At 47.5% G+C, this 27,210-nt stretch overlaps 1 protein-coding gene across 1 annotated transcript in view; it reads left to right on the top strand.

Annotated features, from left to right (window-relative positions):
* CNGA4 (cyclic nucleotide gated channel subunit alpha 4) overlaps positions 1-26,240 on the top strand; it is a 456,695-nt gene extending 430,455 nt beyond the window's left edge. Inside the window, exon 7 of the mRNA XM_069639616.1 lies at positions 15,000-26,240. Within this exon, the coding sequence (XP_069495717.1) occupies positions 15,000-15,397 (398 nt within the window). The 3' untranslated portion in view covers positions 15,398-26,240. The remainder of the gene's footprint in view (positions 1-14,999) is intronic.
* The last annotated feature ends 970 nt before the right edge of the window (positions 26,241-27,210 follow it).

Here is a 27,210-nt window from a genome sequence, read left to right on the forward strand (position 1 = left end):
GCGATCTTTGCGGCTAATAGCAGGTGGTTGCATAGTCGGGAAATATGACCTGAGATTGGGAATGCTCCATCGCCGGTTTCGCCCAGGAGGACAATTCCTGGGTCCCAAGGGATGGAGAGGCCAGAGATTTCTTTAATGTGTTTCAGCACTTCTTTCCAGTATATTTCTGCCTTTGGGCAGCTCCAAACTAGGTGATAGAGAGATCCGGGGGTTTGGCATCCTCGCCAGCATGTGGCAGGAAAGTCCGGGTTGGCTTTATGGATTTGGGTGGGGGTGATGTAATATCTGTAGCACAGTTTATAGCCTCCTTCCTTGTTCGTGACGCATTGTGAGCTTTTATGTAGTCTGGACCAGATTTGCCCCCAGCTTTCTGCTGTTATTTCCCGGCCAATATCCTTTTCCCATTCCGTCATATATTTTTCTTTCTTTGCTGGGTCCGATCTTTCTAGGAGCCGGTATATGGTGGATATTTTCCCTTTGTTGGTCGGGGATGTTAACGTGAGATCCAGGGCTGTTGGTTCTCTCGAGCATTTGTCCCGGGTTCTTCTGTGCGAGATCCAGTGTCTAATTTGTGAGTATCGAAATCTTTCCCGTTCCCCCACTCCAAATTTTGATTTGCATCTCTCGAAGGTGATGGGTAAGCCTTCTTCAATGAAATCGCTACTTTTTGCCAGACCCCCTGCTATCCAGGCGTGAAAGTCTTGAGGTGGGTTTCCGGGGGTAAATTCCGGGTTGTTCCAGATGGGTGACATGGGTCCCAGGGAACTGCGAAGTCCCCATTTCCGCGCTGCGGATTTCCAGCATTGGGTTGTGATGGTCGTGGCAGATAGTGGCCCGGAGTTGACTTGAGGTTTTAGCAGTGGTAGGTGTGGGAGGTCATGTAGGGGGACCGGGCACCAGGATTCTTCGATTTGACACCATAGCGGGGGGTCTGCTTCCTGCACCCAAGCGAATGCGTGTGATAGTTGAGCTGCTAGCGAGTATCTGGCTAGGTCAGGGATGCCCATTCCTCCCAGAGGTTTGCCTTTCATCATGATTCGTTTGTTGATCCTGGGCCTCTTCCCTCCCCAGACAAATTCCATTAGTTTCTTCTGTAGTGCACGTATGGCTGGGGGTGGGATTTGTAGTGGCAGGGATGCGCATTGGTATATCCATCTGGGGATTAGGTTCATTTTCACAGCTGAGATTCGTCCGAACCATGAGATTTCTTGTTGTTTCCATCTTTTGAGATCATTTTGAAGGGTGCTGAGTAATTGTGGGATGTTCTTTGAGTATAGTCGCCTTGGGTTTCCGGTGATCTGGACTCCGAGGTATCCTATGGCATCTTTGGCCCAGGGAATTGGTGAGAGCAGTGCGAGGGCGGCCTCGTCCAGGTGGGTTAGATTGATGGGTAGTGCTGAGGATTTGGTTAAGTTGACTTTAAATCGTGACATGGTGCCAAACTCCTCTATCTCTTTCCATAGTGTCCCCAGGGAGGCCGCCAGGTCTGTAATAGTTAACAGCACGTCGTCGGCATAGAGTGCGATTTCCCGCTTGGATTCCTTTTATGGTTTCATTTCGTCTGATTCTGGCGGCAAAAGGCTCCATGGATAGAGCAAAGATCAGGGGCGAGAGCGGGCAGCCTTGTCTAGTGCCTCTTGTGATGCGGATGTGTTCAGACCTTGTGCCATTAACTCGGAGTTGTGTGGTGGGAATTTGATAATTAGCCATGACCCATGCTGTGAAGTTGGGGCCGAAGCATTGGAGGACCTTGTGGATGTATCCCCAGTCCACCCGATCAAAGGCTTTGTGGGCGTCTAATGAGATTACCGCCATTTTTGTTTTAGATTTGTGAGCGCCTTCAATTAGGTTTAGTACTCGCCGAATGTTGTCATGTGTCCCTCTGCCAGGGATAAATCCTGTTTGGTCCCGGTCGATTAGGCTTGGAAGAGTTGGGCCCAGTCTTCTGGCTAGTACTTTGGCAAAGATCTTTCCATCATTGTTTAAGAGTGAAATGGGTCGGTAGGATTCTGGGAGTTCGGGGTCTTTTCCGGGTTTATGTAGAAAATTGTAATTGATTCGGCCATGGATTTAGTGACGGCTTTCGTGGATAGGAAGGAGTAGAATAATGCGGATAATTGTGGGGCCAGAACTCTGGCGAATCTTTTATAGAAGGCTGCGGTTAGGCCATCTGGGCCTGGGGCGGATGGTTTGAGAGCTTTGATGGCTTCAATAATTTCTTCTACTTCAATGGGAGCCTCCAGATGTTCCAGATGTGCTGGGTTGCTGGGCGGAAGTGCGCTCAGGTATTCTGGTAGATCATCTAGTATTAGTGGGTCACTGGACATTATAGATGTGTGGTATCTCAGGAGTTCGTTCATTTTCTCCGTTTGGGAGAAGAGCAGTTTTCCATTTCCTCCTCGTAGTTTAAGTATGTTGTTCCGATTATGGAGTGCCCTCAGCTTTTGTACTAATATCCTGTTTGCTTTGTTTCCTTTGGCGTAGTAAAATTGCTTTGTGTATGCCAGGGATTTGGCTGTCCGGTCAGCACAGTGCATTTCCAGAGCAGTTTTCGTCTTTCTCAGGGCCCGCTCGGTTTTCCTTGAGTATTGAGTTTTTAGCTGTGATTCGTGGAGGGATACTTCTTTTTCTAGTTTGGAGTAGGCTATGTTTGAGATCCTTCGCTGTTCAGCTCCGGCCCCTATTAGGACACCCCTAGCCACCGCTTTCATTGCGTCCCAGATTGTACTGATGGGGGATGTTTGTGTGGTGTTCTCTTCAAAGTAATTTATCAGTGAGTCCTCCACTTTGGCTCTTATGCTGATATCTAGAAGGAGTGAATCGTTCAGTTTCCAGTACCTTTGAGGGGGGGATTTCTGGCCTGAGATGGCTAGGTTTACAGATATCGGGGAGTGGTCGGAGATCATGCGTGTGTGGATTTCCGTGTCAATGACACATGGGAATAGGATGCCGAGGATTAAAATTAGATCAATTCTTGAGTATCCCCTATGAACGTTGGAGAAATGTGTGAAATCTCTTGTGTCGCCGTTTTTTATTCTCCATGCGTCTACAGTCTCTGTTTCTCTGAACAACTTAAGTAAGGCAAGGGCCTGCACGTAATCATTGTTCGTGGCGGGGAGAGTTTTATCTAGCAGTGGGTTAGGGATGGTATTGAAATCTCCTCCGATAAATAGGTGGCCTTCTCGGAATGCTAGCACTGTTGGTAGGATGTCGTTTAAGAACTTGCTTTGGGAGGAATTGGGGCTGTAGATTGAGGCTAGCGTGATGGGAAGTTCTTCAAAGGTGCCTTTGAGAAGCAGGTAACGGCCGTCTGGGTCTCTTCTTATAGTGATGTTGAGTAGTGGAATTTTTTTGCTGAGAAGAATTGCCACCCCTCTTTTCTTTGAGCCAGAGGTGGCGAAGAAGGACTGTTTGTATCTCTTGAATTTTATGCGTCGTTCATCCTCTGCGAGTAGATGCGTTTCTTGCAGTAGAACGATATCTCCGGCCAGTTGACTCAGGCGGTGCTCAACCGATCTGCGTTTCCTTGGTGAGTTCATCCCCTGAATATTCCAGGAGGGAAATCTTAACTCGCTTGTATTAGTCGTCTCTGGCGGCGATGTGATGAGGCTGTATCGTGGAATTTATCCCTGGGCTGATCTGTGGGGGTTGAATAAGGCTTGATGAGTGTAACGAATTGTGAGCTTGTTTTTGAATGTTGTTGCATGTTGTGCTGCAGAGTCCTTGGTTGACTCTGGGAACAGTGAATAACCGAACTGAATAAAGCATTCTTGCAAGTTTTCGTACTTCTTTCTGTGTCTTTTCTCCTTTCCCAACGTTGGACTGGTAGATGGAACTTCTACCTACTGCCACTGGGGAACTTGTGGCACCAATGCGCTCGGTGTGGCCAACTGGGCCGTCGAGATGAACCGGGGGCAAGCTCGTCGGGGGACACATCTCCGTATCGGTGCGTGTGAGTTGTTTGCGATGTTATCGGGGGGGCCTCATTGGCCTTGGGAGAACATTGCTTGAGGGAACCATTGTTTCCTGCACCGGGGAGCTGCTGTTGTGTGTTCAGCCCCTGTCGCCGTCTTTTTTCGGGGGGCCTCTGAGTCTGCGCCGTCTGTTGGACTTGGACCATGACCCTCCTGGGGATACGTCTCGGGGAGGGTGAGTTGCCTCTTCAGGTTCGGCGCTGGGGTCGGTACTGCCTATGCCCATGAGATTCTCCGCCTCTTTCAATGACTGTATTTGTCTCTGTGTTCCGTCCCATTTGAATTTCACTGAAGTGGGGAAACCCCAGTGGTATGGGATTTTCTTTTCTTGTAGCCAGGTTGTCAGGGGTCGCATTGCTTTCCGTTTCAGGAGTGTGGTGTTCGCTAGGTCTTGGTAAAGAGAGATCGTGGACCCTCTGAAGGTGATCTGTCTCATTTGCCTTGCTTCTCGCATAATGTCCTCTTTTACCTGAAAGAAGTGTATTCTGGCCAGGACATCCGGGGGGAGCGCTGAGGTGTTCCTTGGTGTGGTTCTGTGCACCCGGTCCAATTCTAGGGGGGACGTGTCTGGGAGGGTGATGATGAATCGAAAGAGATCCGTTATGTAAGCTTTCAGGTCTGGTTCCGGGATAGTGGTTGGGATCCCTCGGATTCTGATGTTGTTCCTCCTTGATCGGTTTTCCAAATCCTCCTGTTTTGCATCAAGGATGTTACATCTTGCTTCGAGGGCAGCTATCCGGTCTTTGTTGTGTTCATCTTCGAATCTTTGGTCACAGATTTCGGATTCAATTTCGGCGGTTCGCTGCTCTACTTCCCCCATTCTTTTGTCCAGTGTGTTTATTTTCTTAGTAATTTCCTCAGAGCTTTTTTGAATTTCCCTGGTTAGGGCTACTAATAGCTCATGCAGGTCTGCTTTGGTTGCAGCTTGAGGCAGAGTGGGATCTGTTTCTGTGGTTGGTGGAGTGCTATTTTTCATATTCTCCCCCGGAAGGTCGGCTTTCTTAGCTCTTTCGGCAGCAGCGGACGACATAAGGGAGATAATATCCGATTGTTTAGGTGCTTTCCCGCTTTTAGGCATTGCCGTGTGGGATTGCGAGGAGTGGCAGTAGCTCAGTATTAGCAAGGTGGTGAGAGTTATGAGATGCTCGGGAGGATCTAGGGCTGGAACTCTGGGTCCGATAGCGGAAGTTGTCTGTTCCGGAGGTGTAAGGGCGCAGTAAGAGGGGAAGTGGCTGCGCCGGACTCCCAGGTGGGTCAGGAGGGATCTGGTGATATCGGGCTCGGAAAGTCAAGCCAGCAAGTCCGTGAGGCTCCACTCTGCCACTCTCCCAGGGTGGGCAGATTGTCCTCCCGCTCTCCCCCCGACTCCTTACCTCCTGTCCTCTGTGCTGGATTGTTCTGCCGCTGTAGTGAATACGTGGGTTTCCTGCGACCAGGAGCAACCTGGGAGGATGTTGGGGGTAGCAACCCATGCAGGTCTATGGAGCGATAGTCCAGGAAGGGGGCCAGGATTTATGAGGAGCGGGTGGCAGTTGGTCTGGATGTAGTTGAGTGGTGAATGGGGCGGCTGGGTGGAAGTCGTACTCCGTTGGTGATGCGTGGGGGGCAGGAGGGCCTGATGCTGTGGTGGGTGCTCCGGGCTCTGGACCGCAAGATGGCCGCCGGGCCTGGGGGTGCTGTAGCTGATGGAGCAGTCGTGCGAGACCTAGGATACTGGAACGTTGATTTAGTCCAGGTGGGAAGTGCTGTGAGTAGGTGGCCGTACCACCACTTGCAATGTGCTCTGAGAAGGGAGAGGGAGGCCCGTGGGTCGGAGCCTCTGTGGATCTGGTGCAGTCCTGTGAGTGGGCTCAGGGCGTGCGCTCTCCTGGTGGGTTTGATGGCCGGCCGATATCGGGGCCTTCGGGCTCCAGTGGCGATGGGGAAGGCTGATGGCCTCCTGCGGTGGGTAGTATGCGCGGAGTCAGGCTGGCTGTGCGGCAAACAGCGCCGTTTGATGTCGGGCTCGGCCGGCGGGCAGGGAGGAGAGTTGGCTGTACCTCTGCCCGGGGAGCGGTTCTGCTTCGGGCGTGGGCGGGCCCGCTTTCGTCTGGCTCGGGTGTCGAAGGTTCTCGTGGGGACGCCCGCATTCGTTGGCGTTGTAGAGAGTTTGGAGGGTGCCTGTGGTAGATGCACTCGGCGTGAGCAAAGCCGACCCCTCCGAGCCAGGAGCTGAGGAGCGAAGATCGCGGTCAGCGGCCGCGTTCGATCGGCAAGGATCAGGATTGGCGCCTTCGTTTCTTGGGGTGCGATGTTGTCTCCGGCAGTGCTTGACGGGGGAGGCTGGGTGTTGGGTCCCTTGCAGTGGGACTCAGCAGTGGGCGACGAGCGGGCACACACCGGATCATCTCTTGCGGTTGCCGATCGGCAGGGCTTCAGTGTCCGCTCCGCCCCCTCCTCGGTGGCCTCCAACTCTCGAAGCTGCGGCGGCCATTTTACTGCCGAGTGGGCCCCTGGGCTGTTGAGAGGTCTACCACGGCGGTCTCGGGATGAAACCGGGAATCACTCGGCCGGTGGGTGCAGGGGAGGTTCACCCACCGGTGGCTTCAATCGCGGCAGAAAACGGAGGCTGGGAGCGGGGTTTTATGGAAAGGCGCATTGGGCCAGGCGGGAGCTCTCAGGAAGACATTCCAGATGAGTCGGCTCCAGGCCACGCCCCCCGAAACATAGTACTTTCATTACTATGTATCAAAATATTGTTAGCATAAAACACACGTGAGGATGAACACACAGGTACATCTCAATAGCCAAACACGATTTAAACATTGTGTTCAACAATCAAACGACAAGTATTCGACCAGTGATGATCTATTTCGATGGAGCTGTCAGTATTCATACCTCTGGCTCTGCATGGACTGCCATGAATGGTTGTATTGGAGAGGAGGCATCAGCATCTCCCTGAAACACAGTACTTGCTTTAGTATGGTTTTCAATATTGGAAACATAACACACACTTGGGATCGACGGCACAGGTACATATAAAGAGATAACCACAAATGATGCATTGTCTAAAAGAATCAAGGAAAATATAAATATGATCACATTTCATCGACTTATTTCTCCGATTTATTTACATCTGCATCATTTAAATGAGATGTTGTGATTGTAGTGGAAGCTCCGTCGTCTCCCTGAAACACAGCACTTGCGTTAATAGGGAAGAAAGTAGAGCAAATGGAATCACGTTATGTGATCACGCATGATGGAGCTGTCAGTATCCATACCTCGTGCTGCTGAAGAATATCTATGGATGTTGGAAATGTGGTGCGCACTTCCGAAAGCTGTTGCGCCGATTCGTATACGCATGGTCCCGCTTCCACTTCCCCTGGAATTACTTGAATGTCAGGCTCTGCATCAAGTGCAGGGGTTGACGCTCCATCAACTGCCTGAAACATAGTACTTGCATTAGTGAGGATTACAATAGTGAAAACATAACACACACCTGGGGTGGACAGCACAGGTACATATCAACGGCTAACCACGAATGAAACATTGTGTAGAACAATCAAACGACAAGAATTCCAGCTCTGATGATGATGTTCGATGGAGCTGTCAGTATCCATACCTCCTGCTGGTGAAGAACATCTAGAAATGTTGTAGATGTGGCAGACGCTTCAGCATCTCCCTGAAAGACAGTACTTGCATTAGTATGGATAACACTAATTATAACTGAAAACAAACACCAATGGACGATAACTAAGGTGTAAATGAATTGGAAAGCACTAACCAAACATTCGGTAAAATAATTACACGATAGAATAAAACTATTACTTGACATGCATAAAACAAGTCTGTAGCGGATTAGCCTGGTAAGATTACCTGATACGCGCTAGAAGTGGTTGATAACTGCGACCACGTCAAGGATGTAGAATGTTCTTGCTTCAGATTCAAGGGATAGTCAAGAAGTTATAAAGGTAAATTAATGATTGATAATGAAATGCCAATATTAAAAATAGCCATGTAAGGCGACAGAATACTTGAAAAATGCTCAATACAGCACAGTTCCCTGTTCCCATATATATACATTGCGTTTGTGGGTTATGAAATCGAAAAAGAATATATTGATAAATGTCATTATTCAAAAAACTATACTCATATCAATATAGAAATTATTACAAGGGATAGAACACCAACAATATCAATTAATCCATTCGGCTACCTACACACTACCGCAAGGCCTAAAGCTAAATCCGGACACTTGACTCACCGGTGGCGGAATGTGGACGAATAGAGTGGGAATAGCGTTTTCGAGCAATTTCCGTGTCGTTCGCCGTTTATTCTTCTTTGTTACCCAAGATGTTGTGTACATGTCCAAGGAAAAGTGCCGGCTGCAGATGCGGTATCAACCACCCCTCTTGTCCTGTAAGACTTGTTGGACTCTACTTTCCAGCTCATCCAGTGGATATCCGCAATGTCTGACCCATTCTCTTATTCGATCAACAGTTTTCGGGAATACATGCATTGTAGTGCCTTCAGATTTAGCATGGGTCTTCGAAGGGCAACCGCTAATCGAACAGGCAGGCATTGTTGATAAATCTGAAAAGTAAATATCGACATTATTATACAATCTTCAAGAATAAAGATTTGATACAAAAGTAAATGAATCATACGATGATCAATGCAAGGTTTTTTTTTGGTCGCAGGAACTATACCAGTTCATTATGTGCGGCTTAGTATTTGCATAAGTTGCAGAAATGTATAAATGATGTGACTAAAATCTGAACATGTGACTCGTCCCTTGGATGTTCTGTCTTGCACGAGAAGGAAACATGCTTACATTATAGACTGGACCCCCGAAGGATGCAATTCGATGACAATAGACACAGATGAAAATAAATAGATCTATTGATAGCATAGCAATGGAAACTCAAGTCAATAGCAATGAGACCAATGAACATAGCACTATTGTGTACTCTACTCGCAAATAGATAGAAATTTAAAAATCTGCGAAATATGACTAGGATACATGGCCTTACCTTGACCAACAAACAGTTGGATTCTGCAAGCAGAGCAGTATGTTGCAGGAGAATAGGTGGGTGGCCACAGGTAGCACACTGATGGGTTTGCTCTAAGCGGTCACAGAAGTTCACGGATAGCACGACGACGAGCAGATTAGCGTAGATCTCAGTGGTTGCCAGGTAGCACGTTCAGGAGTTGACTTGCAAAGCACAAAGATGTTCTCATGAGACATATCAAGTGGTTTATAAAGTATTAGAAACAGGGGTGTGTTTGTGAATGAATGACGTATGTCTGTCGTGGTATTAGGGGGGCGGCCTGCTTCAAGGGGAGGCCTGGCTGGAGATACGGGGTCTGAGGAGGCCATATGACCAATGACCCCTTGGCGTGGGATACCTTTTGAAGTGTACATGTAGTTTGGCACCTTGGTCTTTCACGCCCCTGACAGCGCGCATCCACTGGCGCAAACCGCCTTTGATAGAGGGTGGGTGGGATGGAGGGGCCTGGGGCGTGCAGATAAGGCACAGGAAGACTGCTGAATGGAGACACACTTATGTGGATTGCAGGGGGGCAGCCTGCTTTAAGGGGAAGCCTGGCTGGAGACACGGGGTCTGAGGAGGCCATGTGACCGATGGCCCCTTGGCGTGGGATACCTTTTGAAGTGTACATGTAGTTTGGCACCTTGGCCTTTCGCGCCCCTGACAGCCCCCCCATGCCAGCGCTCATCCACTGGCGCGAACCGCCTTTGATAGTATATCGTTGCTTATCAATAACAAATGCCACATACCGGAGATTCTTGTGAGCACAGACCCACACTTCAACCGGTGTATTATAGTGGTCAAGACCCTAAGGCCTGTATAATCCAATGGTACCTGTTAGTATAGATATATGTGTGACTTTTATAGAGACATAACCTACTGAAAGACTTTGAACAAGTGTTATTTAGTGCATGCATTATCGAGAATATGTTATGTTAGCTTAGATAGATAGTGACCACCCTGATTCACAGCGACCAGACCTTCACCCATTCGGAGAACAGATGTCTGACATCCATCCTTGAATGGAGACACACTTGATTCATTTAGAAAATCGTAACAACCGTTGTTAAAATATATGTGGTGTTTTATTTTGTATCTTATTTTCATGACACAAAAATACAAGACTTTAAAGATTATACAGGTCAGGTTGCAGCACAGCGAGAGAAAATCCCCTGTACTGACCGCTGTCACTCGGGAACGTTTCTCTTATGGCACGAACGGAACAGGCGGGTATCACTCTTCAAACGCGGTGTCGAAGCCTCCCGTGGAGCCACCATGTAAAGGAACGATAGGCCATCAGCCTGTACCACCTGTGAAAAGGAATGAAACAAACTGTTTTTAAATGACCAAGATAAGTTTAATAAACGTTTGTTGTCAATGACAATTCTTGTAACTAATGGCATTCTGCTTGGTCAAATGCTATCTAGACAATGCACACTATTGAACGACTTTCATGCGTTACTATGATATGAATATATAATTTTGGATATAGTAGAAGACCATGAAATAGGAGTGGCATGACAAGCAGAGTATACTTACTCGGATTACGAGGACGAACAGTTGCGCGAAGTTCGTGCATAAGCACCATCATTATTCCCAACACGGCCCGTGTGAGGCAGGCTGCCCTGAAGTCTGGCAGCTCGGTGATGCATTGCGGTCGTGGCTCGCCTTCCGAAATATAGGCCAGGCATCCCAAGTTTTCTCGGCAGCAGCAGTTCTCCTCCTCGGTTGGCATTAGCTCGCACCGATTGCATGTGCACCAGGTGGAGACACCGTCGAGACGCCGTCCATGCGACTAGGCCCAGGCTCTTCATCTGTTGATTCGTCCTGCCAACTGCCGTCCGAATCCCCATCGTTTTCGCGTGCTTCCCTTTCCAGTAGTTCCTCCTCGGTATACTCGGGCTCGTACATGTAGGGCATTATTGTAGCCATTGTGTGGTAAACAAAGTAAAGTAATTTACCGAGATGGTACAGGTGTTCACACGGGCTACAAGCAGCGAAGGTAGCTGACCAGAGCACAGAAACGAGTCACAAAATACTCTAAGTAACACAGAGAGAGGAATGGAATCGAAAATCTGCTGCTGTGTGTTGTGAAACGGTCTGTTTATACTTATTGAGGAAAGAGGCGTCCTGCCATTTCCATGGCGACACGTAATTAGCTGAAGCGCAGCGAATTTTGACACATGACGTGCTTTGGCGTTGGGAAATGTCGCCCCGAGTCTGCTGATGACAGGCTCAGGGGCGGGGGAATTGATTTAGTGCCGCAGAAGCAGGTCAGCCAGGGCGATGCGGCAAGTGATAGGATCATCACAAAATGGCGGCTCCCTGGTGCCTGTTTTCGCGTGCATTTAATGGACGAAAACTCGGGTAAGGTCCATAGGAAAGATTTCTAAAATCGAGCCACTTAGGCTTAAAAAAACATGGCCGACCCGTAGGGACAATAACATTTTTTACTGGACTATGCCTTTTAGGCTACTCATTTTATATACTCATAAGCTGCAGCTACTGAATAGCTCTCTGCTGCAGGTGCATCAAACCTCGGAGGCACCTTACACATTATATTCTAATCATCTATTATGTGTATTTATCTGCCTCAGGATAGGGGGAGCCAGAGGCGGATTTAGCACTTGGGTGATGGACAAATGGCAAGCGGGCCCTGCCGTGTCCTGGTCTGACACCTTCCCATTCAATTCACACCAGCTACCCCACACACACACACGCCCTCACCCCTCCTTGATGGCACATTGGAATAACAAAGAGAAGTTTTAGCGCTCTCAAGGGCCAGGCTAAACATTTGTCAGGGCTCACGGGGGCCCATTTCAATATGATTGGGGCCCCCCCCTTGCCTACAGGTAGCATATATGCCAACCCTCTCAATTTAGGCGGGAGACTCACGATCTTTCAGGGAAAAATATTGCTATTTTTCACATTCTCCCACCGAAAATAATTCTAGCCGCAATGCATTTCTATGGGAAAATTAATTTCCCTCAATTTCTCTTGCAAAACCTCCCTCCCAGGTGCTTTAGAATGTTGGCATGTATGAGTTAGTGTGGGTGAACACCCTTGGGTTGCTTCAATAAGAAGGGATGGATACAAACAAAAGCTCTTTAATCTCACTGGGCACGCACCCTGAGAGGAACTGAAACACTAAACTGCCACTGAAACGTTAACTGCTCTGTCAGCAAGGAGCTAACACAGATGAAATCAGAGTAAACCCAAATAGGTGATAACACTAATGGATGCTGTGTGCTATCAACAGCAGTGTGTAACCTGCTGCAAAGCACACATTTAAAGTATTCAGTTAAAGTGACAGCAGCCAGCAAAGGGCCTCCTGTAACATGCACAGAAGGCAACTCGCACAATGAATGCCATGAAAGAAACATGTTGCTGTGTAGTATCCCAAACAGGGACAGCTGCTTGCACCCGGCCCTTCCCCGAGGTTCTTGAATACATGCAAAGACCAACAAAATTCCAACAATGTTAGAATCCACTGATTTCTTCTAATTTGTCTTTTGGACCTGTCCAGCAAAAGATATGCAGAACCCTAATTCGCACAATATGAATTGACATGATCAGCAGAAACATTACAGTAAATAACATTACAAGCAGTGACATCAGTCTTCAGTACTCTAAGACAACATTGGTAAAGACATTAATAATGTGCTGTGCAATATATACATATTCACTATTATTAATATAAAACACCTCAATGGTTCAGTAAACTATGAGGGCTTTTCTACATAGGAACAAATTGTAACTAAATCACTTATAAATAGGGACACCAAATGTCAGCTGATCAGGTCTAGTGGGATTAAATGATTTGGCCAGGATCACACATTTTGTTAAAGTAGTGAAATCAGTTTTTGGACTCAGGCTGTGATTTAAGCACTTGTCTACATGTCTTCCCAGTGCTAGGTCACAAATATTTATTAAGGTTGGGTTTACAAAAATGAAATAATTTGTTTTTCTATCAATTCCTTGAAAAGTACACAAATCACACAAGAAACCAACCTGACAAATACATTGTTATTGAAATAGGTCAAGCAAAAAAGTCAAGTATAGCTTTATTTTCGCCACTCTAAATGCTTGATTGCAGTAGCAGCCTGCAAAGGAATGTGGAGCTAAAACCAATATTGTTTGGTTTTCAAAAAGGTATCACAGTGAAAGAGAATTTAATATAAGGTAATCTGCTTGAGCCATTATTTTACACACCATGCAGCATTATACTCCCCTCCCATTTATTATCACCCACCAATTGCACCTTCTAAGGGATAATGGTCCTTACCCAGGCGCCCATGTGTCTGGGTCGTCAACCTCTAATCGGTTTATTGAATTGAGAATGACACAAAGCTGAATCTGGAAGAGAAATCGCACAAAGGGGATTTTCGTCATCCATGTGGATCTTTTTGGCCCATTTCAATGCAATCTTATCTAAGTGGCTGCATTGTAATTGTTACTCTGTTCATTTATCTATTGCAGCTGTGACTGTGTATAGGTGGGCAGCGAGGGCAAGCACCTGCTCATCTCACATTACAAATATATTGCCCTTTTATTCCTTTCCCTCCTGCTTCCTTTTTCTCCCAAACTGCATTATTTTTGCCCCCCTCTTTTTTCCTTACCAGTAATGTATCCTCCTCTTTCCTGCTCCTTTTGAACACTGTCATCCCCGGTTCTTGCCTCATTCCATTAATCCTCCTGCCTTTTTCTTTTTCCATTTCTGGCAAACGTTCTTTGTTATAATGATCCCGCTCTCTTCCTCATTTTGCTGCCATTCAGATACTCACCTGCCTTCCCTCACTCCATTTTCCCCTCATTTGTTCATCCACGTCACACACCAGTTGCCTTTACTTTGCTACCCCTCCAGTCCCATTCCTCACTCACTTGCCTTCCTGCTCTCCCTTTCTCCTGCCCTCCCTCACGCTTCATTTCTTCCTGACTTTTTAGACCTGCACTATTCCTCATTCTCCTTAAACCCCTGAACCCCTGCTCCCTATTTCCCCTCCCTTTAATCCTATTTACCTTGCATTTCCCCTCACTCTTGTGCCTTATTAACTATTGCCCCATTCTCCTGCCCACGTTCATTCTCTGTACTGATGCATCCTTTCCCCTACAGCTGGCTCCCTTCAATCACCTCATCTCCTGCCTTCCCTCACTCTCACTCTCTTCTGCCCTCCTTCATTCTTCACTCTGCTGCCCCATCAGTCTTCATGTTGCCTGCTTCTTCTCTACTGTTTGCCCTCCCTATTCTGCCCTTATTCCCTCTCCATTTCCATTCAGTGCCCAGAAGCAGGGCCCTGTGGAGCTGGAGGAGATATGCAGGTGGTGGGTTGGAGTTAAGGGGTCTTTCAAGTGCCACAAGCAGCACTCGCAAAAAAAATGGGCAACCAGGTATGTTTTGAGACTAAAAGGTCAACTTTTTTAAGTCTGTGATGTTCAAAGACATTTGAAGCGTGGGGTAAGAACACCGGGGACAGGCACAACATGGTTCTACATGCTGTAGGAATTATCCTGAGATATCCCTTCCTGTAACGTCCCTTCCCATTGCCCATGTTATTGTCGATTACCTTGAACCTTGTCATTTCCAACATTCGCTTCAGGCTTGGTCATTCAACATTACCACCATTGACAGCAAAACCTGGCGAGGAGACCAGCAGTCTCTAGCTACAGTTAAACCCCAAACCCAGAAAATTGTAAAAAAGAACTTTAAAACAAAATGAAGCATTTGTCCCTAATGGTCATCATTGCGCAACTCTGTCCACTCTAGGCTCCACCTACATGACATGCCCACCTCGGGGTCCTCTGTAATTTTTGCCCACTGGGACCTTTGTCTTAAATGTGCCACTGGATGAAACAAATAATGTCCACAGCTGTGTGGGAGCTGTGTGATTCTAGCCCTCGCTCTCTGACTCCTCTGCACATGTATGGTTTTAGGGCTAGAGAGTTGTCCTTCTTTGCTGTCAGTCCATTTTATGCAAGTTCTTGTCTCTCTCCACAGGCAACATGTCCGGCAACAGACGGACGGCCAACATCAAGAGCATCGGCTACTCTGACCTCTTCTGCCTCTCCAAGGAGGACCTGAAGGAGGTGCTGACCGAGTACCCTGACGCCAAGGCCATCCTGGAGGAGAAGGGGCGGGAGATCCTGCTCAAGATGAAGAAGCTGGACGAAAACGCGGCCGCCATGCAGGCCGCCAGGCAGCAGGAGCTCGAGACCAAGGTCCTCAAGCTGGAGGCCAACCTGGAGGGCCTGAGGACCAAGCTGGCCCGCCTCTTGGCCGAGCTGGAGTCCAGCGCCCGCAAGATGAGCTACCGCATCGACCACCTGGAGTGGGAGACCAACCTGTGGCCGGACCCAGACGACCCGGGGGAGGGCTGCTCGCCGACCTTGCAGTGACCGCCCCGGCTCATCTGCTGCCAGCCACCGGGCGGACCGGGCTGGAACTTTAGCCTCGCCCCATCTGGCCCATGCATCTATCTGATATTAATATGTTAATCGTTTTCTCCACAGACGCACGGATTGTTACTTTGCAAATTGTGAACAAACAGCTGTTTATTCGCAGGGTGACCTCAGCTTTGGTAAGTGAAGCGTTCCAGGGAAAGGGTGACCAGACCCCCGGTTTTACTGGGACAGTCCCGGAATTTGCTGCCTCTTTCTCAAGAGTATGCTTCCATGAAACTACAGTGGTCCCGGATTTTTGTAGTAGGTCTTCATAGCTCGCAGGCAGGAATGCACAATCTCGCACAGAAGAAATGCTGCATTATTCAATTTAAGCTAGTGTTAGTTTGTGATAAATTAATTATAATATGTGTTTATTTGTACAGCAACATTTAAACTCTCTTCACCTCCAAACACTACTGAAGTGTATGGCCTTGACAGCCACTTTCAAGAATTAGTCCTACTTTTATGTTAGTTGCCCTGTGTCGGGTTTTTGCTTTTTAAATCTGGTCACCCTACTCCTCCCTCATGCACTAGTGCAGTTGATAGCTAACTTGGACTGACTAGGCCACACGTCCTACCCCCAGTTCATATCTGAATGCAACAACACTTATCCCAAAGTCCCTCAACCCCCCCTGCTGTTGTGTCTACTTAGCTGTCTAGGGAGTGTGTGTGGGGGTGAGGAGGGCAGATGCATTGTATCTCACATCTGGCATAATAGGGGACCCTAGATGCTAGGGGCATTGCATTGTGTGACTTTTGCGTGTTTCCCAGTCTGTTGCATGGGGGGGGGGCGCAATTGGCGAGGATGGATCTGGAAACGCAGATCTGTGGGTCCCAGTGCTGAGACAGGAAGTAGTGGTGAAGGTACGTCTGGGTAGATTAGGGTCCACGCAAACTAATCTCATTCCCAACATAGCCGGGGCGGTGAAAATTAGGAGGATCACAAAATGTAGCAGGGATGATACAACTGCGCTGAGGCAGAGACCGGCGCAGGCTGGCCTGATTCACAGAGCGTTTTTCAATGGGATTGCGCCATTATAAAATGCTTCTGTTAATCAGACCGCCCAGGGAGTGTACGGAGGGATGGGTGGAAGGTAGGCAATGTGGTCTCCAGCTTTGCCCCACGATGACAGAGGATAAAGCAGTTCTTTTTTCTGTTGGTCCTTAACCAATCCAACAACACAGCAAAGTAAAAAACAGTATAGAGTCCACGCAAAAAAAGTAACCCTATCACTCTAAACATAGGTATATTACAAAAAAGACAAAGTGCGTACTTTAGATATAAAACAATATATATAAAGTACGCACTTTGGGCCCGATTCATGGAATAGTGCGCAGAGATCCTGCACAGCTGCGTGCCGAGAATGACTCTGCGCGAGTAACCAAATTGATCGCGCAAAGTAAGCGTATATGCAAGTCGCAGCCGGAACGCCCCTGACATGCCCCCATGCTGGCCAAAAACATCCAGAAACAGCTACCATTGCATGCTCCCTGAGCGTGAATACAGGCACTGTTAAAACTGTGCCTGGTGTTCCCCGCATGCTGGCCTGCATCTCGGGGGCCCTGTGGGGGTTCCCCCGCAACTGTTACCAGCACCCTGACCACAAGCATACCATTTATAGTAACTTGGGTTATTCTCAGACAATCTGCGCGAAAATCCTGTAAACTGTCTCACTCCCCGCTATATTGTATTCATGCACCCCTAAATTAGATCGGAACTGTGGCTGCATGCACGCACCCCTAAATCCCTCACTCGATCATACCTTTGCGCTATGAATCCTATGCGCAAGTGTCTGTATGCCTGCCTTTGAGTGGTGGATAGAATGAGGGTTTTTCATGGCCATTTCCCTGCCAAGATGTTGTGCGGTCGGATCCATGAATACATATCATTCTGCGTAATAGTGGGCGTGCAGTGGACTGCCTGCAGGCCGTCCCTCGTAATGCCCACATTTTCCCATGTTCTTCCTCATTTATGAGTTCCGCCACTTCCCTGCTCTCGGCGCAAGCCACGCCCACGCACTGCGCGGGGTCTCGCGCAAGGCACTTTGCCGCATGCAGAGACGTCCCAAGCCTGCACGAAGTCCCTGTAAAGTACGGAAAGGTTCTGCACAGTCGATTCTATGAATCGACAAATGGGATTTTGCTCGCAGTTTGGCGTGCAAAGTCACTATTTACTGCACAAATAATTCCATGAATTGGGCCCTTGGTCTTTTTTTTGTAATATCGTTTTCAGCTGCTGGGTAGGTTAGGGTTTTAAATAGATTTAAAAACTTTAAATCTATTTAAAACCGTAGCCTACGCAGCAGCTGAAAAAAACTTAAACAGACAAAGTCTATATTTTACAATTGAATAGTCTTGATATGCTGGCTTGCTGTGTTTGTAAGAGTTGGTAGTCTGACCAGTGCTGCATGACGTTCCAGATGCTTTCTAGAATGACTCTTGGTGATGGATAAGGTCAGGCCTGTCCTAGTGGGCAGGCTACCAGAGGAGGAACAGCGCCAGGTTGGCTGTGGAGCCTCTGGCGTCCCAAATGGTTGTTTTGGGGAAAGAGAGAATGGCCACGTTATGGAACCAGCTCTCTCCGTGGGCAATGCATGCCGGGAGCAGTCCGGACTGTCTGGGTTCCAAGGAGCATTTCGTTAAACCCTGGGCTGCTTATGTCAGAGGAGGGAGGCGGCTGGGTCATGAGGTGCACACATGAAGGAGGCGGTGTCATCAATGAGCACAGCAGGTTGTGTGCTGCTGTGATGAAGAAGAGGGAATCAAGCAGAGGCTGAGGGAAGGGCCGAAGAACACTAGCAGGAAGTCTGTCTGCAGTGGTGACCGAACTCCACGCTCACACAGACCCAGGGAGCGTGGTGGAGTTGAGGAAAATGTAGGTAGCGAAAAAACGGAACCCAGGTACTTTGTCAAAAAGTCTATGCAGAATGGTCCTTCTACAAGGATGGTGATGGCTCAATTGACAATAGCGCTCCGCTCCATTGTTGCATATCCGGCCTCATTTGTTTTTGAAAGTGTCCAAAAGCTACAGGGCCAACCCATTATCCCCATTGTTAGGGGATCATGGCTGTACCAACACAGCAGGATATCCTTACTGTTCTTTTACGGAGATAAAAAATACATATATGCTCATTGTAACCCTGGATCTTGGGTACATCCCACAGCACCCCTGCAATCCTGGGCTCCTGCTCCAGGGAAGGCGGGACAGAGAACAGGGTGGAACGGACAATAGGAACCTCACACTGGACCCCTAGGGGATCATATATACGTTTTGTGAATGACCTGCTCCCCCGAGTGGAAATTTAGAGGGCAGCAAAGGTTTCCTCTGTGGGCTCCTTCCGATCGTGCATGTGGCTCACCACAGTGGGGCCCATTGGAACAGATTCAGGAGGATCTGAATCAGGACAAGTCTTGGGGTAAGGTTCCAAGGTTGTACTGGTCAGTTTGGGTTCCTCAGGAGCACTGTCTTGGCACATGTATGTGGACCTACATCTGCAACAGGTCAGGGTAGTGGTGATTACTATCCCTTTATGAGTCTGTGTCAGCTTTTGGATATGCTCTCTCCAAACCCAGCATATCCGGAGCTTCTGGGGAATGAGCCATCGTTGGGTCTACAGGCAAAGGGTATGGTGGTCCCTCTGCCTCTGCTTCAGGTAACCCAACCTTGTCTCTCACTGGGAGCAGGTGATTCTGGTGCAAGGTCTTGATTTTTCTCAGACGACCTTCCTCAAGCAGTTGGTATATGGGGAGATCTCCCAGCTGATGCCTGATGGTGCCCGGTTGAGACTCCCATGTGTTGCTTACCTTGTTTCAACCTCTTTTGCCCATGCTACACATGGTAGCCAGGCTGGAGGGTGTGGAACATCACCTTAGAGTTGTAGCTGTGTTTGTTGATTTGTGCCACTGTATCCATGGCTGCCTGGGTGAGCTGGCGTGCCTGCCCTAGATAGCATTGGAGCTGCTTCATATCGCTGGTGTAATTCTCACTGCCTGTTCCATCTGTGGAAACCCTGAACCACAGGTCATCAGGCAGTTTAGCATCTCCAAACATCATGTCATTTGGCATGAACCCAATGACATCATTACTTGTACAGTTGGATGCATGTGGGGGCCCCATGCTGACTCCATCTGTTTTGTCCCTCTGGTCATAGGGTTCCCAGCATGGCCTGGGTGTTCGATTGATCTCTCTACCGGGGCACCTCCCATTCAGGTGCTATGGAGTTGTATGGGTCATCTTGATGCCAACCAGTTCCTGAGTCTGTCGGATAAGAGGTGATTAAAACTCTTGTCCTGTATGATTGGTCTTGGCAGGCCAACAATAGTGCAACATGTATTTCTCCCCCAATACATGGGTAACTGTTGTATCAGGCTGCTCCTTGATGGAAAATACCTGCTTGTACTGGATGACGTTTGTCACCACCAGGATGTTCTGAACGTCTAGTTGATCTATGCCAAGGCAAATTAAGTCAAAGTGGACGATCTCTGCTTGTAATGGACATAAGACAAGCTGTCATCTTCCTGGCGACGGTGATGCACCTAGAGCAGTGATGGCAACAGTGTTCTACCTTGGCAAATAGTCTAATCCAGTACAACCATGAGTGGACCTACTCAAAGGTTTGATTGCTGCCAAGATGCCCATAATGGTAATGGAGAGCATAAGGCACAGATTGGCAGAATTGTTGGGGCAACACCAGTTGATGGAGTGGAGTGTCCGGTTACAGACATGGCCCTCTTTGTACCATATTCCACCCTTCTGCACAAGGGTTTTCCATGCTTTCATCAAGACAGAATGATCATAGGTGTCAGGGTCACATCTGGGCACATCCAGTCTGTTGGTCTTGGCTCGTACGAATGGGTCAATGTCTTGATCAGCTGGTTCGATATGCAGATCTCCTCACGGGTCAGATGTGGTAGCGACAGTGCCCTCAAACTGGTGATGTTACTGCACATGCCTTGTATCACTTCAGCTGGTGGTGTCAGGAGTTGTACAGGACACCCTGGTAGGATTGGGGTGGCTGTGCTGTGCAAGGGGGCAGGCAAACACATACAGCAGGTGGATAAACAAGAAGGAAGAATACACAAGGTCATTATGAACAACGGAACAGGAAGAAAGGGCAGACCTCAATGGTGAACAAGAAGGGATGGGAAGCATGCATGCACTGGACAAACAATGAGGAATCCCACTAGGGGTGTATTCAAAGGTTGGACTAGACACTACTCACAGATATGAGGGAAGCTCAATGCCTCTGTGTAAGTTACTTTTACAGACACCACACCCTGAAAGCCTGTGGGAGTGGGCCAGCAAGAGTGGCTGGACCCCAGGGCACAAACAAGGAGTGTACTTAAACGAGACAAGTCGGTATGGGTCCAGCCGGAAACCTACAGCGGATGCCCTCAGAGGGCAGAATGCAACACACTGTTACATTAAATTCACTATAGACTACGAGTAAAATGAGACAAAGGAAGGAGCACAGATTGCCTGCTGGGAAACCCAGCAGCCGAACTCTGGTCAAAGGAATAACAGAAGCACTAGTGAGGACATGAATGGTAACAGAAATATCTAGGCAAGAATAGGCAATCAAAGTAAGCAAGGTTCAGGGCAGAGACCAGGAATGAAAGAGGAAAAGCAAGTAGAAAAGAATCTAAGTGCAATGGTACAGGAGACTGGAATTGTAGACTAGAAACTAAGGACCGGATTCAAAGAACAGTGGACTGAACTGTAGACCAGGAACAAGGAACGCTCAGGACTGAAACTCTGGACTAGGAAAACAAGGACTGGCCTCTAGCATGAAACAGGAATACAAGGGACTGAAAGTCTGGGTTAGAATTACAAGGGGAGAACTGCAGTCAGAGAACAAGGAAACTCAGGTCTGGAATCTAGGAAGCTAATGCCAGTAAACGCAGACTATGGGCACAGAGCAAGGATAGGGAACAAGATAATAGGTGGTAGAGAGCAAGGGGCTGCAGACAGGGAACAGAAATCAAACTGCGAGCAGGGCTGCAGTACAGGAAGCACAAAGGAGCAGGGCAGAAGGCAGGACAGATTAGGCAGAGTAGCAGGACTCCAAGGCAGTGAGTACAGGGCACTGGTGCAGGAGTAGGTTCTGGCAGCAACAGTAAACATCAGAATTCTGAGGCTCAAGGGCTGGGAGAAAACTCAATGCAAGAACCCTGTGCAGGCAGCTGCTTAAATGCTGACCTGCCCTGTGCTGAAGCAGGCTAATTAGCAGCATCTGGAGCAGCACACCTGAAGGTAATCTGCCTCCTCCCTCTCTGGTCCTGGGAAAGTGAAAGCCACTCTGATCTCTAGGGCTTCTGGGGATTGTGGTTCCATGATTGATGCATTGGAATAGCAAGGGAATCAGAACTGCCACGAGGTGCATTATGGGAATAGAAGTGCATTGTTTTCGGATATACAGATTTGTGAAAGGAAATGTTAAATAATGATTTAGGATCTTCTCACAAGATGGTAGAAAACACCCTGCAGGTCTGTAGACAGGGCCGCCCCGAGGCAGACGTGCAGAAACATGACAGGTGGTCCTAAGTGCTCAACACTCCAGGCTCTGTCTGGTTGCAGGAAATCAGTGGCCTTACAGATAGCTCTAATGCTGACGGCAGGCAGCTCCTTCCACTTAGTGGATCCACTTGAGTCTTCTGGCTGAGCGCAGGGCCCATGTGAAAGGGCATCAGCATCAATTTTAGTGCAGCCACGTGTAAATTGAAGTTGCATGTGGATAGTGTGGTGATATGATATGGCATTCATAACGCGCCTATACACAAGTGTTTCATTGCGTGAAGCAAGGTGAGGCACCACCGTCCTGTGGTGTCCGTTTTCTGGTCTCAACACATTTGTAAAAAGGGTTGTCCGTCATCACCGGTAATGTGGCGATAGTCACAGAATTTCTCTGTTACGGCCATTTTCAGTGCCAGGAATTCCAACTTCTAGGCGGGGTAGTTCTCTTCTGCCATGAGTAGACATCAACTCGCTTAAGCAATGCACTTCTTCTTGTTATCACCGTCTTGGTACTGGACAGCTCCTAATCCCTCAAAACTCATGTCCTTATGCAGGATGTATGGCTGCTGGGGCGCCGTAGGCTAGGATAGGTGTTGTGGTGAGGGTTAGCTTTAGCTCCTCTAAGGCTCCCTGGCACTGGTGCATCGCTTGCTTAAGGGTGCCAGCGATGGTCCAAAGGTCCTTCTGCTTGAATGCCAGCTGCAACATTGTCTCAATCCTTGCTAAATACTCGGACAGCCTCATGCGGGAAACTGTGTGTCCAAACTTTGGCAGCCTGGCCAGGTTTGCACGAGGTCACAGATGCTCCTTAGAATTACTTTTATGTTTGTATTATATTTTTATTTCTATAGCACCTAACACCTAGGTGCTGTACAGAGAACAGTAACGGTACAATAAAGTTTAATAAGTCAAGAGTATAAGAGGATTAAGAAGAAGAAAGAAGTTGGACCTTGAGACAAGCTTTAAAACGGGGAAGGGAGGAGAGGGAATGAGGTGAGAGAAGCAGAGCATTCCAGTGTTTGGGAGCTAACAGAGAAGGAACGGGAGCGGAAGGAGGCATAGGGAGGGTAAAGAACAGAAAGGAGAAAAGGGATTCAGAGCAGAGAAAGCGAGAAGTATAGAATGAGATCTGGGAGAAGAGATAGGAAGGAGCAAGACTATGTAGAGATTTAAAAACAATACATAGGAAATTAAAGAGAAGACCAGCCTAAAAGGAAAGCCAGCGAAGATGCTGCAAGGAAACAGAAATGGAGTCAGGGGGAGAGAGGACAGACAGCACACGTATAGAGGCATGATAAATGGAGCAAAGTGGGATAGATGCAAAGTAGGAAGACCAAGAAGTAGACTAGACTAAAACAAGAGGGTCCGCACTGCTGTGGGTTTAATTAATAATTAGTTAAAGTAACAAGTTATTTGTCAGGGTGTACTACAAAGGTATCACTCAAATGTTTAGGCTGTAACATACTCTGAAAGCAAACAGGGAAGTCTGATGATTGAAAAACCATAAAAAATGTATTTAACAAAGAAATAGTTGTGTAAATAATACATAAACAACTAAACATAAAGCAATATAACAAACATATAAATGCATTTGTTCGATGGTTAGAAGGTTAATAGTCAAGAGACACCAAACACAAAAACTTAAATGTAGGTTTTTCTTCAAACTTTTGAACAACGTAGACAAAAGATAATTCTAAAAGAAACTGGACAACAAACTGCCAACTGTATGGTGGCCTAGATCCCAGCCAATATTCTTGTTTATGGCTTGTATTGGGCCACTGCACAAGTTGTTCTCAAAAGAGTTGGCAGGAGTAAAATGTGTTCTATGTCCTACGATTTGTTGACAGGTCTGCCTACGTGTGCGTGTCAAAAGTTAGTGACATAAATAGTAAATTTAAATTGACGTCATTAGACCACGTTTTCGGCAAAAGTGCCACCTGTCTGGCCAGTAGTTCCATGACATAGTTAAAGTGTCCTTCCTCAGGGCGAAATACCATACAACAACTGGACCCTGTGAGGAAGCAGACATAAACAAAGTGAATAATATGAAAGAGATGAACCCTTTCTATTCAATTACCCATATTGCTTAAAGAGAAAGTAAAACACCCAAAGGCATACAAATTGCCAAGTCAAGTTGCTGTGGGTGAGTGGAGATAGCCAGGCGCGAAGTGAGCCAGGAATCCCAGCGCAGAGCGTCTGGATGGGTGGAAGTGGGGTGACACACGGCAGGGCTGCATCTCAACAGACAAGGGGCCACATCGGAGAAAACACGCTCTCTGGCAATTAAATAAAAGAAGTTTCAGAAACAAGGGTGCATAAATAATGCTACACAGGTAATATATTGTTGAAAAGTGGGTGACTACCTTTCACAAAAGTGCTTAATGGGGAACGCTGGAATAAATGAATTCCTAATGTTGCGTTCCGCGGAGTACCTCGGATGACTCCTAAGGTGCGTCGGTTGACATCAAATTAATTGACCTATACATTAAAAGTGCATGTGAATATGCATGGATTTAGAGAACCCCTTTTAAGTGCTACGTGTCTCAGTCAAAAAATGGCATGTGCCTACCTTAAATGGAAAAGGGATGCATCCAGCTAGCGGTTAGCTGTGTTGCTTCCTGCGGAGGGCAGGTAGCCTCCTGCCTGCAGAGGGGAAAGCGAAATGTGCTGCCTCTGAACAGAGGGAGAAAAGAAGGCAAATAGAGGCATAAATAGTACTTCCTGGGACCGTATCGAAACAAGTAGATGCAGAGATAAACAGGATTACGTGCGGGACTAGTCGCAGTTACGCGGAGACAAGTACTCCTTACCTTGAGTTTACTTTGGGCTGCCGGCTAGCTGGTGACTTTACTTCGTCCAACAATGCACAGAAAGCTTCTGCTTGCAAGTGGCGGAGAGAGCGAACGAGCGAGCAAAACTAAGGAAGGGGTGTTGATTTGAAAGGTCTCTTGCTGTTGGGTTGCATCTAGGAGGAACTGGATTGGTTGGAGGCTGACGTGCCTCCTAATTCAATGAATCTCATTGGTTAATGGGCAGCCCAGCATCTAGGAGAGGCTGATTGGTTGGAGGCTGACGTGCCTCCTAATTCAATGGATTTAATTGGTAAATGGCCCGTCCAGCCCCTCGAAGGCATCTTAAGCTTGGCTCCTCGTTCACGGAAGCAGCAAAATGAAAAGGAGGTGAGGATGCCAAACCACTGGGAAGGTCGGTGACTAGCCCAGCTGCACTGAATGACACTGGCGATAGTTAGGCCAACCACAAAGCGGGAAAGAATCCCCAAAGAAAAATTGTGAACTGATGTGAATCATGGACGAAAAAAGATGAAAAAAGGGATGCTAAAGGTAGGCGAGCAATATGCAGCAATGGGCACGTGCACATGAATGCGAATAGCACAATTTTAAAAGGCAGCGGGCTGACGGTGGTTTTTTATTGCAGGAACAGTATAGAAACTGCAATCTCAGTCTAATGATGATAGATAATATGGGTGATGGAAACCGCCGAGAGATTCAGAAAACCAAAGCAGGAAGAAGGAAAAAGTTAGAATGAGGAGCAGGAAAAGGTTCTCAGGATATCGGAAGAAAATCCTCATTCAAACTGTTGATATGAGTAGATAAGCGATAAATCCAACGTGCCTCCTTCTGAAGAAGACAACGGCTCACATTAGGAGTATTTTTCACTACATCTAGAATCCACCAGAAAATATCATTGGCAGAGTGCTGTAGTTCAATGTAGTGACTAACAAGGGGTGCGGAATTTTTCCGGCACCGGATTCTTGAGCGATGCTCCGAAATTCTAATGTGAACCGGTCGAGACGTTTGTCCGACATAGCGAAGCCCACAAGGACATTGGATGCAGTACACTACTTGTTTGGTTTTGCAGTTCGTCATGGAGGAAAGGGTCCAGGTTTTTGGCCCAATTTTGAATTCCTTAAGTTTTTTAGTGAATTGGCAGACCGAACAGGATCCACACGGGAAATGGCCAGTGGTAGTTCTGAGGTCCCAAAGGCCTAATCTCGGGGGGTCCTTTTTGAAATTGGAGTGAACAAGTTTGTCATGGATATTTTTGGCCCTTTTCAACGCAAACCGTGTTTAACAAGAAGTAGACTAGAGCAGTAGAAAAGACAAGAGAAGAGATGAGGCCTCGAAGGTAAGGAAGCGACAGACCTTGCCGATGTTAAAAAGCTGAAAGCGTGAAGATTTAGAGATAAAAGTAATATGAGCAGAGAAGGAAACCGAGGTGTCAAATACAACGCTCAGATTGTGGGCAGAGGCATACATTGGAAAAGACGACGGGAGGGGTAAAAGGAAGGGGGGAGAGATAAGACTAAGGAAAAAGAGGGGGGAACTGTGGGGGCAGGGAATAAAAGAACCTCAGTTTTGGAAGAGTTGAGGTGAAGATAGTGAGAAGACATCCAAGATTGGATGGAAAGCATTCAGTTAGAAATAGAAGAGTGAACGTGACAGAGAATGAGGAAGGTGACGGAGAATGAGGAAAAGGAGAGAAGAAGCTGTACATTGTTCTCATTAAGATGATAGGAAATACCAATGGAAGAGATGGTGGAGGCAAGAGGGATAGTACATAAAAAAAGAGTAGGGGGTCCAGAACTGTGACCTGGAGGACCCCATGAGAAAGAGGGAGTATGGGAGAGGCGTGCCTGTTGTAACTACAAGTTATTAATTTAATGCTCAGTTGGTACATATTGTTGATGATGTCGGATTCTTAGAAGGTAGTGACAATGCAAGGAATTAGGAGAAGGGGTTGGCGAGACGAGGAAAAAGGCTGAAGAGGAGACTGCAGCGTTACACTATGAATCCTTCTTGTGCACTGCAACAAATTAGTCGACAACTCTACTTTCAGGTGTTTATCCTTTATAATAGTGCCCAGTCCAGGTGACCGAGTAGATACGGTTAAAGAGATAAGAACAAAACCATTCAAGCACAGAGGAGCCGAATCCAAGAATGACTACGAGAAGAATCGAGTGGTCAACCATATCGAACGTTGACGATAGGTCGAGGAGGACAAGGAGAGCGGAAAGTTTTGAGTAGCGAGCAGTGAGAAGAGTGTCAGAGACAGCAGCAGGGGCAGTTTTGGTGGCGTGGTAAACCCGAAAGCCACATTGATGGAGAGAAGGTGCGAGTGCGCAGAAACAAAGCAAGAAACCTGATAGCAGATGATTCACTCAAGTAATTAAGAAAGAAAATTAAGTTGTGAAATTGGGTGGATGTTTAAAGGAATAGAAGGATAAAGAGTTGGG

Source organism: Ambystoma mexicanum, chromosome 7q (assembly GCF_040938575.1).
Source record: "Ambystoma mexicanum isolate Mex_15411 chromosome 7q, UKY_AmexF1_1, whole genome shotgun sequence".
Classification (NCBI taxonomy): domain Eukaryota; kingdom Metazoa; phylum Chordata; class Amphibia; order Caudata; family Ambystomatidae; genus Ambystoma; species Ambystoma mexicanum.